This window comes from Fukomys damarensis, unplaced genomic scaffold (genome assembly GCF_012274545.1).
Source record: "Fukomys damarensis isolate Sample0158 unplaced genomic scaffold, DMR_v1.0_HiC HiC_scaffold_12, whole genome shotgun sequence".
In the NCBI taxonomy this organism is placed as follows: Eukaryota; Metazoa; Chordata; class Mammalia; order Rodentia; family Bathyergidae; genus Fukomys; species Fukomys damarensis.
Window position 1 is genome coordinate 17,679,348 of NW_022900924.1, and position 13,910 is coordinate 17,693,257.

At 46.7% G+C, this 13,910-nt stretch overlaps 1 protein-coding gene across 1 annotated transcript in view; it reads left to right on the plus strand.

Moving 5' to 3' along the window:
- Rnf34 (ring finger protein 34) overlaps nucleotides 1-13,222 on the plus strand; it is a 13,782-nt gene extending 560 nt beyond the window's left edge. The window contains exons 2-6 of the mRNA XM_010604404.3: nucleotides 7,586-7,804; nucleotides 8,630-9,037; nucleotides 10,473-10,568; nucleotides 10,724-10,925; nucleotides 12,399-13,222. Of these exons, the coding sequence (XP_010602706.1) occupies nucleotides 7,586-7,804; nucleotides 8,630-9,037; nucleotides 10,473-10,568; nucleotides 10,724-10,925; nucleotides 12,399-12,589 (1,116 nt within the window). The 3' untranslated portion in view covers nucleotides 12,590-13,222. The remainder of the gene's footprint in view (nucleotides 1-7,585; nucleotides 7,805-8,629; nucleotides 9,038-10,472; nucleotides 10,569-10,723; nucleotides 10,926-12,398) is intronic.
- Nucleotides 13,223-13,910: the final 688 nt, after the last annotated feature.

Below are 13,910 nucleotides of genomic sequence, written 5' to 3' on the forward strand. Positions count from 1 at the left end.
GGATCCACCCCTACCGGGCCCGAAGGCTGAGCGCCTAGGCCGGAGCCGCGCGCAGCAGGTCCTTGGGCAGCTTTTCTCCAGGTTAGAGGAGAGAGCGGGAGAGAGCGGGAGAGAGCGGGAGCATCGGTAAGTTTTAAGAGGAGGAGGGAGGAGGGAACAACCCGGGCCACTTTTCGAGGCGCTTCTCACAACCTGATTTGTGCACAGCAGTTGATTCGGGTATTGATTCATTAGCCGAACTCGGATCGAGTGGGATGAGTCATAAATAAGGCGATGCTACTTTTACAGACAGACGGCTTCATTAATGTCAGCGAAGAAGTGTGTTTGATGTGGGTAAGGAAAATAACAGGGAGCTGCTAGATTCCCATCATAAAGCGCCCAAGATTCACTGGGGAAGACTGAAAAGGGAGTGTCAGGTGGCCCGAGGAGTTCAGGTATCCTTCTGCCGAGACACTTGAGACACTTCTTGTGGGCGAACCAAGGCCTACCTTCAGGAAGAAGTTTGCCAGTCAAAAGAAAGCTATTCGGAAGTTACAAACTTCCAAGCCAGATTGATATATCAAGTATATATGTTATACATATTATGTATATAAGGTGCAAAACCCCAAGAGCAAGAAAAGATACTTCTGGTTGCAGGAATGTTTGCAGTAGGTAACTTTTGATCCTTGTTTTGAAGCATAGGGGTGTTGAATTTTTGTTATGGATAGGCATCGTGGTGCACGCTTGTGTCCCAGCACTTGGGAGGCCAGGCAGGAGGACTGCTGCAAGCCTAGGCCAGCGTAGGCTATGTAGTGAGTTCAAGGTCATCCTGAACTACTGAAAAAAAGTAATTTTTCTTTTATGTTGTGTTTGTGTGTGTGTTTTTTAAAGAGAGTCTCTATGTAGTTCAGTCCGGTGCTTGAGCAAGGAATCATTCTGCCTCCGCCTGAGTGTTGAGATTATAGGTGGGAAAGAACTTGTTTTTAATTTTCCAGCTTAAAATAGCTATTAAAATAACCACGTGCTCACTTTGGCAGCACATATACCAAAATATCTAGATGTAACTTTATTTGCTCAAAATTAAGGTCTTGCTGTTAGATCTAGAAACAAAGCAGAGGTCTTCATATCTCAATCATTATCTTTATTAGGATTACATTTGTGACCCATTAGGAAATAGGTATGGAAGAATTCAGTATAGATCCAGTTTTGAAGTTTTAAAATAAGTTCTTTAAAAACAAGTATTTTTTGAAAAGTTTTTGTTTTTTGGTACCAGAAATCGAACTCCAGGCCTCCTGCTTACAAGACAGGTGTTGTGCCACTGAGCTACATCCCTGGCCCTAAAACAAGTATTTTTAAATTTAAGTGGAAGATACTTCTGTGTTGAAATTCTATTTATTTATTTAGTTTCTTTCTCTTTTTTTGCTGCAAGGTCTCACTATGTAGTACAGGCTGGCCTTGAACTTGCAGTGATCCTCCTGCTTCCTCTTGCCTCAGGCTCCCACAATCTGGGATTACAGGCCTGCACCACCATGCTGGGCTGTGTCGAAATTTTACAGAAAAAAGTTAAGTGCTGGTTGAAAATGTATGGAAGATACATGTTTTCTTTCTTTTTTTTTTTTTCTTTTAAAGACAGGGTCTGACTATGTACTTCAGGCTGGTCTTGAACTATCTCACTATGTAGCCCAGGCTGGCCTCGAACTCCTGGCAACCCTCCTGCATCAGCCTCTCAAGTGCTGGGATGACAGGCATATGCCATCATGCCAACTGGAAGACGTTTTCTGAAGCCAAATGTAAAACTGAATAGTCCAGGATTGTGCAACATGAGTTATGAATGCTGCTTTCATTTTTGGCTTAGTAAAACTCAATTCACATAATTTAGGATTTGAGCCTTTTTTTATTGCTCAACTTCGTGTTGACTTTATTGTACCCACATCTGTGGACATCTAGTTAAGGTCACTGCTTCCTAAGATTGTGTAATTCTAACGTGAACATTCATATAAGCAAGGACTTCTTCAAACTTTAAGAGCTAAACAATTAGATAAAAACATCTTCAAACCTATGAGCAGTTGATTTTAGTGTATATGTGGAATGGGTATTTGATTTTTTTGTTTAGAAACTGATGTTTCCACACATATTTCTTGGATGTTCATTTAATTAAGTCCCTATAAAGGCTTTTTTTTTTTTTTTTGGTACCAGGGATCGAACTTGGGTCCTTGTGCTTGCAAGGCAGGCAGTGGAACCACTGAGCTAAATCTCTGACCCTATTTTATTTTTTTGATACAAGTTCTCCCTATGCAGTTCAGGCTGGCCTTGAACTCAGTTATCTTCCTGCTTCAGCCTGCTAAATGCAGGACAAGTGTGTGCCACCATGCCCAGCTTATAAGGACTTTTAAATTTTCCACATTGGTGCTGGGTTAATTTGATTTAATCCTCTTTCCTGCTTTTCCATGTTTGTGTTGCTCTCATCCTTAATTGTGCTAATCATATTCATTCTTCCAAATCCTGTAAATACAATTTCATTCTTTTTCCTCTGAAAGGACAGGGGGAGTGGTTTAACAAAAAACAGAAATTCTGGACTGATGAGGCTGGAGGATTGCAAGTTCGAGCCCAGCCTGGGTGACTCAGCAAGACTTTGTCTCAAAAAATAAATAGCATTGGGGATGTAGCTTAGGACAAAGTCCCTGGCTTCAAGCCCCAGTACCACAACGAAACACAAACCAACAAAAAGCCCAACACGAGAAAGACAATATTGCTGCCGTATAGTGTACATTATTGTAAAATTTTAAACATTTGATCAATGTCTTACCTAAACATTGCTATTTTAAAGGTCAGCATCTATTTTAGGATGTAGAATTTCTTCCTTTGTTGGGTATTTGGTCATTAAAAAAGCAGAGTTCTCTGCATATTATATTTCATTGGAAACTCCAGTTTCAGTAAGAAATCCTTTCACATTTGAATGCTTGTTTCTGTAGTGTCTAAATAGGAGGAAGATTTTGCTTATTTATCTCAACTGTTTTTCTGCACTGCTGTTAAGATCTTTAACTCAGCTGAAGTTTAGACTACAAAACATATTCTTTTATATCAGTGGTGCTAAGGTTTGAAACGCCTTTTTCTTTTAACACAGTCATTCACCCCATGGGTTTTAGTAACTGAAAAATGTCGAGTGTAAAATAAGACCTAGACCCGGGATGGGGATTTACCACAATGTGGCTGTGCCTGCCTTGCATGCACAAGGTCTTGAGTTCAAACTCTGGTACAGGGGTTGGGGGGGGCATCACAAGACCTAGAGTGGAGGAATTCACTGAGGAAGTTTTTGGTTTGTTTTTTCAGGTAGGGTCTTGCTCTGTCTTGGTGATGCTCCTGCCTCAGCCTCCCAAGCACTGCAATTACAGGCATGCGCCACCACATCTAGAGGGCTGGTGAATATTACATTTGATAGATTCATTAAAAGGGGCCACATCCTAATACAGTTAAAGGGCCAAATATTGTAGGAAAGTTTTAGATTGAGTTTTTTAAGCCTCCCTGGTGGGGGGAGGCTTCTAAAAGCATATTAGATCATACAGTCACCTTGAGGCCATTTGAAGATGCACTGCCAGGGGGACTGGGCTTTAGATATTGAGACACAACACGCCTCTGCGTGGCTTTGTGACTGAATGGTACAGGGTGGGTATGTATCCAAATGTGACCGGCGACTAAGGAGAGTGCTTGTAACTCTGGTTGTCTGCTGTGGAAACGCGGCCCCCACCGAACCTACAGGAGGGCAAGTGCAGAAGGAGCATTTCCGCCTTCTGCTGCCAGGGCTCGAAGAGGACCTTTGATGTTGGTGGGTTTCGGTGAAGGACTAAATATGCTTGGCTTATCACTTTACAGAACCTTCTCACACCAGCCTTCCTTCAGGGAGGAGGCATTGTGGTTTCCACACACTTAGGGGAAGCTGCTCTTGACTACCAGTGACTCGAAGACATGGTGTTAAGGCCAGGCAGCTGGCTGCAGAGATAAAGTTCTATCTCTGGAGACAGGGTTTTGCTATATAGTTCAGGCTGGCCTTAAACTTGGGGTGATCCTCCTGCTTCAGCCTCCCACTGTGGTGGTGGTGAGCACAAAGGAGAAAATAAGCCCCCTGGCTCAACAGGCTTTGACCATGTATGTATCCGTCATCTGGGAGTGAAAACAAGTCTCCTGCCCAGGCTGAGCCCAACCACCCATATCCTGAGACTGCACTGGCAAGTCTGCTGTGGTGCTTTCCCGAGAGGTAGGGAGAGCAGCCACTGGGGTGCAAGACAGGAGCTGCTGGTTTCAAAGTTGGGGACCACAGGTCACTGAAGAAGCTACTGTCATTTCAGCAGCAGGTGCCAGGAGACAGGGCTGAATAGAGAAATGGAAATGACCTGGTTCAAACAGGGCAGAGGGGAAAGCAAAGTCCTTCCAGGAAGCCTGGCCACTGCTCCTGTTGCTTTGGAGGAGAACTGTGCAGATTCACCCTCCGGGGAGACTCATTTCTTAGGGCAGGTTTTGTCGGAACTTGCGTTCACAGGTCCTCCTGAGGCTGCAACCTGTATTTTCTGGTGGTATTTTTTCCTCTTTGAATGGTCTTTGGCTGATGGCAGTGACCTGGGTCTGCGTTGCTTTGGGAATCTATGTGGGCTTTTTTGTTCAGTTTTAAATTCTATGAGATGGTTGAAAAGATGGAGTTACTGTTTTCTTTCTGGTGGGTTCAGAGGAAATTCCTGCCCTTTTAAGGAACTAGGAGAAAGGGGGCAAAAGTGTTACCCTCCAATAATGACATACATAAGAAATTCCATCTTCTTCATCAGAGCTGTGAAGCTCAAAAAAACATTTCCAGCCTACACAGTTTTCCTGAGTATACTTATTAACATGGCTTGAAAATTGTATGTGTCCTTAATTCATAAAACTGTCTCTGGTAGAAAGGGCAAAATATGACTTTTTTTAAAATGCCATTTTTTTTTTTTTAAAGTTCAGGCTGGTCTTGAACTATGTAGCCCAGACTGGCCTCAAATTCATGGAGCTCCTCCTGCCTCAGCTCCCTGAATGCCACACTGCAGGCATGCCAGGCAAAAGTGCTTTTAGAAGGAATGTCACAGCCTTCTCAATGGCTAGGTCAGAACTTTACCTTAATTATTCTTTATACAAGAGATACAGCCTTCTTAGTAGTATACAAAAAATTTAAACCGCTACTGCATGACCTGAATAGAGGTGATATGAAGAAAGCTTGTACGTGGTAATTTGTCAGCTACGTGAGGATGGAAGTAGGTGCTGGAGACATCAGTTCACACAGCAGGGGCTTCTGACTCTACCTGAGGAGACAGCACAAGTCAGCAGGAGGAGAAAAGCAAATAGGGCTGGGCATTTGGTTAGAGGCTGATCAGTAGGGAGCTGAGGCTCACCAGAATCACTGCTTCTGCCTCTCGAATGAAGGGAAGGTGGCCAAGCAGTAATTCTACAGTGGGTCCACCCTCCCCAGAATGGAATTTTTTTTGAGACAAGGTCTACGTATTTTAGGCTGGCCTTGAACTCAGCTACGTGGTTCTGGCCAGCCTGGAACTCACGGCAGTCCTCCTGCCTCAGCCTTCTGAGTACTGGGATTATGAGCATGCATCACCACTCCCAGGTATTTGTTTTTGAGGCAGCCTTCCTAAGTCACTAAATTGCCCAGGCTAGGCTTGAATTTGTGATACTCCTGCCTCCGCCTTCCAGAGTGCTGAGATTACAGGTGTGTATCTAGAATCTATGCCTGGTTGTACAGATTTTGTTTGGGGTGTGTGTGTGTGTGTGTGTGTGTGTGTGTGTGTGTATGTTTGGTTTTTGAGACAGGGTCTCTCTCACTCTGTAGCCCAGGCTGGTCTCTAACTCATAGCTATCCTGCCTCAGCCTTCTGAGTGCTGGGCATACAGGTGTGTCACCACACCCGGCACTGGTTGTACAGATTGTGTGTGTGTGTGTGTGTGTGTGTGTGTGTGTATACTTGGGATCAGACTTGGCTCTGCACTTTCCAAGTGGTGGCAGAACCAGAGCTAAATCCCTGAACCTGTACAGATGTTCTTAAAAAACTACTCTATTAGTAAATCTGCATTTTCATGCTTTTGTTGAAGTAAGCAAACTATATAGCCTTAAAGTCTGAGTTAGGAACTGTTAATTATACCTGAGTTTAAAAGGCAGCACTATTCTCGAGAATTACAGAGTATGAAACCATGTAACACTTAAATCAGTGACCCTGGTACTGAAGCTGGTGTGAACCTTGTGATGTGGTTTCCTCCTGCTTTGCCGTCTTCTTTCCCTGTATGTAATATAAGTCAGTACTTCTGAGTAGCAGCAACAGTGGTGTGATCTTTAGTAGCTTCCAAGTTGCACTTTAAAGTGGTTTTTTGTTTTGTTTTTTTTGGTGCCAGGGATCGAACTGGGGTCCTTGCACTTGCGAGGGAGGTGGTGGAACCACTGAGCTAAATCCCTGGCCCTTAGTGGTTTTAAAAAAATTTTTTAAGGAGTTTTTTGGACAATTGATGACTGACAAACAACAAACAGTTATTATGTGCTGCCAATCAATGTAGAGTCTAGAATATGCCTAGGACTGGTTAAAATCTATTGGCTGTCCCTCACCTCTACACTTAAAGCTGGGAAAATGCCCTCAGCCCTCACACTCGAGAATTCCCACTTTTTTTGGTACCGGAAATTGAACTTGGGACCTTGTGCTTGCAAGGCAGGCGGTGGAACCACTGAGCTAAATCCCCAGCCCTAAATTAATGTATTTTTAAAAGATTTTGGAAAGTACAGAAAAACTTAAGAAAATTGCACATGATATATTAAAATCTAGAGACATTCAATCTGCATTTTGATATTTTGTTTTTTTATGGTGCTGGGGATTTGAACCTGGGGTCTCCCAAATGCTAGGCAGTTGTACCACTGAACCACATGCCTGGCCCATAGTTGTTTTCAAATAATAAAATTTGTTCATAGTGTATCATGCTTAGCTACAAGCGAGTGAACACAGGGTTAAGTAAATTAGTATGAACTTAAGTTCCTTCTCCTAAATATCAGGTGGGGAAAGCTGGCCTCAGCCTGGAGAATGCTGGAGTCCAATACAGTAGCCACTGACTAAGGCTACTGGAGAACTGCTCAAGAATTGGGAATTTCAGATTACAATGATTTTTAAAATACATTTGGTATTATGTTAAGATTGCTTTTTCCTTCAAAATTTGAGTCACGTCATATTTTTTGTTTAATGAGGCACCATGAGTGTCTGTAATGCCAAGTATTTGTTTGAAATACCAGCAGTTTATCTTTCCACATAGCTTGAAATGTTGGTCCCTAAAGCAGTACAGGCTGTGTCTCACCAAAAATGCTTGGAACTAGAAGCGTTGCAGATTTTGGAGTTTGTTGATTTTGAATTATTTGCACAGACTTTGCCTGTGGAGCATCTAAATTTGAAACCTGAAATGCTCCAAAATTTGCAGCTTTTTGATTATCACCTCAGTGATAGCAGATTTTGTTAGAGGGGCTCATCCTGTGACCCCCAGCTATTTAGGGTGAAGTCACCTCCACAGATGGCCCACGTTCCTGCTTTAAATGGTGGCGGTTTGCTCCTTTCCAGGCGGGTGCCACGTCTATGTGGGCTTCATGCTGTGGGCTGCTGAATGAAGTCATGGGAACTGGAGCTGTCAGGGGCCAGCAGTCAGGATTTCCAGGAGGCACTGGGCCGTTCCGATTCACACCAAACTCCGATTTTTCTTCCTACCCACCAGCAGCTGCGGAAGGGCCTAATATAACCTGCAAAGCCTGTGGACTTGCGTTTTCAGTCTTTAGAAAGAGGGTAAGTTGGATGAAATGTCACATACCAAAGACATGGGGATGAGAATTCTTGACTGGAGGCTATGTCAAACAGGCACTGGATTACCCTTTTCATAGTTTTAATTTTGTTGAGGGTATGTGTTGTTCAGGTGTGGTCCTTGAACACGCAGTGACCCTCCTGCCTTAGCCTACTTAGTGCTGGGATCACAGGCATGCCCCATCAGGCCCAGCTTTCCAGAAACTCGATTTTTTGGTACCAGGGATTGAACTCAGGACGTTGTGCTTGTGAAGCCAGTGGCGGAATCACTGAGCTAAATCCCTGGCTTTTCCCTCTACTTTTTTGACAGGGTCTCATGTAGTTCATCTTGGCCTCAAATTTACTATGCCAGGATGGCCTCAGATTTTCATTGATCCTCCTGCCTCAGCCTCAAGTACTGGGATTACAGGTGTGCACCTCACACCCAGCATCTTTTTTCAAATAAGGAAACTGTTCTCAGAGGAACAGACCTGGAAGAAAGACTGTTTGCGCTTCTTGCTCACTCCATATGGCTCAAGTCAGCTCTGTTCTACTAATTACATGTTTGGTACGAGGGGCGGAAAGGCTTTAATTCATTAACATGGGGTGTGTTTTTCCTAAAGGGCTATATTTGAACTGTGAAGTGAAATTTGAACCAAGCAGTGACTCTAGTGATTTCCATTTTAGTTAAGAAAACTAAAATGTCTACAAATAGGTTGGTACCATGTAACTTGACAAAAGCCAAAATGTAAATTTTAATAGAAGGCAGAAAGGAACCGTGTTTCCATGCTGGCCTGTGTCTTGCAATTGTGAAATGCTTCTCTTCTTCAGCATGTGTGTTGTGAGTGCAAGAAGGATTTCTGTTCCGTTTGCTCGATCTCCCAAGAAAACCTCCGTCGCTGCTCCACCTGCCACTTGCTACAGGAGACGGCCTTTCAGCGGCCACAGCTGATGCGCCTGAGGGTGAAGGACCTGCGCCAGTACCTCATCCTGCGGAACATCCCCACCGACACCTGTCGCGAGAAGGAAGACCTGGTGGACCTGGTACTGTGCCATCACGGACTGGGCTCTGAGGACGACCTGGACACCAGCAGCCTCAATTCTTCCCGCTCTCGGACATCCAGCTTTTTTACCGAGTCCCTGTTTTCACACTACACAGCCCCCTCCGCCACCGAGTCCTCCTTCCTGGGAGAACCTGTGGGTGGAGGCCACACCTCCAGGTCTGGAGCCCTGGCACAGGTACGAGGATGTGGTTGGTGGCTGCACACGGGGTCCTGTGCCCCAGACGGCATGGGGGGTGAAGTGCTGTCCAGGCCTGGCCAGCCCTGCCTATATGGGCTTGATATGGCCTGAGGGGTACAAAAGGGGCTCATTGGTTTCTTGTCCTTGGTGAGCTCTTTTCCCAACTTCCAGAATTAAAAAGTAACTGTGGAAGCAGTGACGCAGAAGTAGCACATACACACCCGCAGTTCACTGGCTACAGATCAGCGGATGAGAGCTGCCCGGGTTCGGGACAGTGCAGTCATTCACCAACTGAACACTGTCCTCTCCAGGCCCCGAATCGGTATCACACAAGGGCTGGGGACTGATGCTCTCTTATGAGACTGGGTCTGTAACTGTGGTATTATGTGCCTATGATCTCAGCCACTCAAGACAACTGAGGCAGGAAGGTTGCAACTTTGAGACTTGCCCAGACAACACAATGAAATCTCATCTCAAAAATGTATTTTTCAGTATTTTGTTTGAGAATAAAGGCTGAATTGTTTTGAACAGTTTTCTCCCCTGAACAAAAGGGTTATTAAAAGCAGAGAGAAGTTTGGTCTAGCTGCCTTCCAGAATTAGAAAAGCCCAAGCCAGGAGTTGTGTTTGTTTACATGAAAACTGGCCTGACTCTGATACAGACCTGAGACACATCTGACTTTGTACCACTTCTGCAGAAAAGGCACCATTTGGAGGCGTGGGTGGTGGTGCTTATGAATCAGAAGAGTACAGTGTTTGAAACTGGAAACTGACCCAGACGATTGTAGAGCCACAGTCAAAATAAAACCTGTAAGAAATGTATGTAACCCAAATTGAAAGGACTTCTGGTTTTCCTGAAGGAAAGAGTACTTCTGTTGCGGCTTTTTTTTTTTTGAGATAGTCTTGCTACACAGCCAAGGCTGGCCTTGAACTCAGAGATCCTCCTGCTTCTGTGGAGCAGGAGCCTCCCCAGTGATGGGATGCTTGGCTTCTGCTGCCATGCTTGGCTTCTATAGTTTTAAAATCTAGAATCAGCATTGCCAGCTGTGAGGAAGCCTAGAAAGCCTGTGGAGCAAGTGGTCTGATGTAGTTGGATCGGTCGCCCCCATACTTGTGCTGAGCCCAGGCACAGTTCAGCTCTTTCCTGGCCCTTTTAGAGGCTCCAGTTAGGCCACCTGCAGGTCCCCTGATCCCTGCTAACGCAAGGTCCACACTATCTCGTGCCTTCCTCGGGTATAAGTGCTGGTCAGGCCGTGTAGGGCCTCACAGTGACTCAGTGGCAGGCAGTGCCAGGAGGAGCAGCTGACTTTGGATCCAAAGGTTCAGCACGGGCCAGGCATTTGGGTCATTCTCAGGGAGGTGGGTGGAGAGCTTTCCTCTTGACAAGGGTTGCTCCTGTTGCTTCCTCGTCTAACCAGAAACATGGCATCTATAGGCACAGAGTGAGGCGGCAGCAAACACGGAAGATGACGATGATGATGAGGACGAGGACGACGACGAGGATGATGACGACGACAACTTGGAGGAGCAGGTGAGGCCAGTGGAACCTGGTTTCCCTGTCTTCATGTGGCAGAGGGAGATGCCGTGTAGGCCCTTTCTGGCCAGCACAGGCTGCTTAACCCGGCCAGGGCAGAGACCGGGGGCCCAACCTAGGCATGGTGGTGACAGCGGCCGCTCTGCTTGCAGACACCTGGGCTCTCCCGGAAGAGGGCGAGAGCCTCGCTGTCCGACCTGTCCAGCCTAGAGGAGGTGGAGGGCATGAGTGTGCGCCAGCTCAAGGAGATCCTGGCCCGCAACTTCGTCAACTACTCCGGCTGCTGCGAGAAGTGGGAGCTGGTGGAGAAGGTCAACAGGCTGTACAAGGAGAATGAGGAGAACCAGAAGTCATGTAGGTGCCCTGCTTCCTTCCAGGGACTCCTAGACAGAGCATTTGCCACAATCAAGTCAGATTTATTTTTGAGAAAATCACATAACTTTTCAGTGAGTACAAATCCCATTTACAGATGCATTAAGCAGAAGGTTTATTCTGTGGAGTTGCCAGGTGAGTCGGGTAATACTGGTTTCCTTACCATCCCTAATGTCATGTTAGAGCCTTAGAGGCTCCATGTGAATAAGAGAACCTGGGTAGGTCGTCATCTCAGTTGCAGCTTTTAACCCTCACACGGCGGGGAAATTCACTCCAGATGCTAAGGTTCAGTCCATGGTCTCCTTGTGTATTACCAGATGGCTAAGTAAGCCTCAGCGCTCAGGTTGAACATAGCTAGATTATTTATTGATCAAGTGTGGCCTGGAATCCTCCCTCAGCTGATGACAGGGCCAAGTGACAGCCTCTGTGGCCATTCAGTGATGTTCAGACTAACAAACGTGATGTTCTTATCTGGACTTTCGTGGTGGGTGTATGGTGCACGTACACCTATAATCCCAGCACTCAGGAGGCTAAGGCAGGAGGGTCACTTGAGTTCAAAGCTGGCCTGAGATACATAGGGAATTCAAGGCTAGCCTGGACTACACAGCGAGTCTTTCTCAAAAAGCAAGACAACAAAATCCTCAACTCTTACCTTGAATTTGTTTTTCTTTAAAGCCAGTTATAATGCATTAGTTTTTGATGGACAGGTTTATGGCTAGAATAGGTGAAAAGTAGCCTGGCACACCTCCTTGTGGGACGCTGCTGCAGCTCGACGCTCCTGGTGCAGGGGCCACATGTGTTGTTTCCTGTTACTGCTCACTCTCAGGCTGGTTCAAATCTGGCTTGGAGAAAAGTGTGTTGTTTTAAGCACAGCTGGCACCTCCCATGTGTCTGGCCTCAAGCAGCTGTGACAGGCAGGGGTGCCCGCAGGAGTCCTTGGACCGTCTGTATTATGCCTGTGTGATGCAGAGGTGGAGGGGACTTCCGAGGCTCAGACTCCTGCTCGGAAATCTCGTCTTCAGTGTAAGGCCCTCGTGACACAGCATGCTGCACTTCTCATTCTGTGCTTTGTATCCCTGCTCAGGATCCCTGTTGGTCCCCTCTGAATGTAGCCAAGGGTCTGTGGCCACATTAACCTCAACGCGACCACGCTCGTCTGAATGCAGACGGGAAGGCTCTCACTCAGGGCCTTCTTACCCGGAGAAGTACTCTGGCACCCTCAGAGCCCAGGGCCTTTCGATTCTTTACTCAAAGTACAGAGTTAACATAGCCTCAGCACAAACACCCTGGAAGATAGATAGCAAGGTATAAAGTGGAAGCCGCTAACACTGCTTAGGTGTTTCCTAGCTGGCCCCCGGAGTCCTCACAAGACCAAGGCGCGGGTGTGAGGGATGTCGTCCTCTGCTGCACTGGGGACCCGGCCTGCAGGGGCCCCAGCTCTCCTTTGCCTTGCAGACGGTGAGCGGCTGCAGCTGCAGGATGATGAGGACGACAGCTTGTGCCGCATCTGCATGGACGCTGTCATCGACTGCGTCCTGCTCGAGTGTGGGCACATGGTCACCTGCACCAAGTGCGGCAAGCGCATGAGCGAGTGTCCCATCTGCCGGCAGTACGTGGTGCGGGCGGTGCATGTGTTCAAGTCCTGAGACCGCGACTGCCTGGCTCCATCCCACACATTTCTGTGTGCAGAGCGACTGGAAACTCACTGTTCAAAGGCAGAAGCTATTTTTAAAAGTTACTTTCATCACTAATGGTGATGGGACAGGCCGGTTTCCTGAGTGGAAGACACAGCGGTCCATGCCGCGGGCCTGTGGACACTGAGCCATGTTCTGCCAGGCCTGTCCCTTGTCCCCGGAACTGGTGACCCTGTGCAGCATCCTGTCCTGACCCTCCCCGCCCTGTGTGGACACTTTTGTGTTACTGGAAGGGGTGAACTCAGTCGTGGTGCTGATGGGGCACGCACCACGTGGCAGACCTGCGACATTCCCTGTAGTCGTCACGTGTATTTTAAATGCCAACGCTTGATGAATGTAAGTCTCCACACCGTTGCTATTCCTGCAGTTCAGCCTAATTGGGAACCAACATTCTGTAGTCAACTGCCAGGGCCTTAGACTAAACATGTCCATTTCTGTTCAGGTACAGCTTTTTATAGCAAGGGCTGCCTCTAGCTTCTTACGTTCCAAGAGTGTGTGCTGCGTTCTCATTAATGTATGATCAGTTTACACTATTTTGTAGAGTGAAGCTGTATTTTTCGTGCTATGTGCTAGATAATTTCAACTTTAGAAATAAAATCAGATTTAAAAAATGCTTGAGCTCACATGGTCTTTGTCAGCTCCTAGCTCACTCCCATGTAGCAGAACAGGTGTCTGTGTCCTGGGCTGGGCCTTATTCACAGAAGCCATCTCCAACCCAGTGCTGATCCGTGCTGCTACTCACCAGTGAGGCCAGCTACTGATGGTCTTTACTGGGGGTGTGTGTGCAGTACTGGAGATTGAACCCAGTGCCTTCAAACTGAGCTATAATACTATATCTGTTTTTTATTTTTTATTTTTTTATTTTTTTGAGACAGGCTCTCACTAAGTACCTCCTAAGTTGCCCAGGCTGGGCTTGAACTTGAGATCCTTCTGCCTCAGCCTCCAGGGCACTGGGGTTATAGGCACACACCACCAGGCCTGGCTTAGCCAGTGTTGTGCTAGGCGCTACAGTGTTCTCCAGCAGGCTGCACAGGGAAACCAGCCTCTGGGAAGTCCAGGACTCATCTAAGTCCTCACCTTTGAAAATGGCTGCAGCAGCAGCCAAAGCCCTCTGAATACTCGTGGCAAGTAAGCAGTGTGTAGGCTATCACCCCACATAGAAAAGGCCCTGCCATCTCTTTAGGTCCAGCTTGAACCAGAGTGGCTTTTGGTGGAGCCCAAGTGGACTCACCCCACTGGCAGTGGGCGGATAGGCTTTTAGGAGACAGCTGAT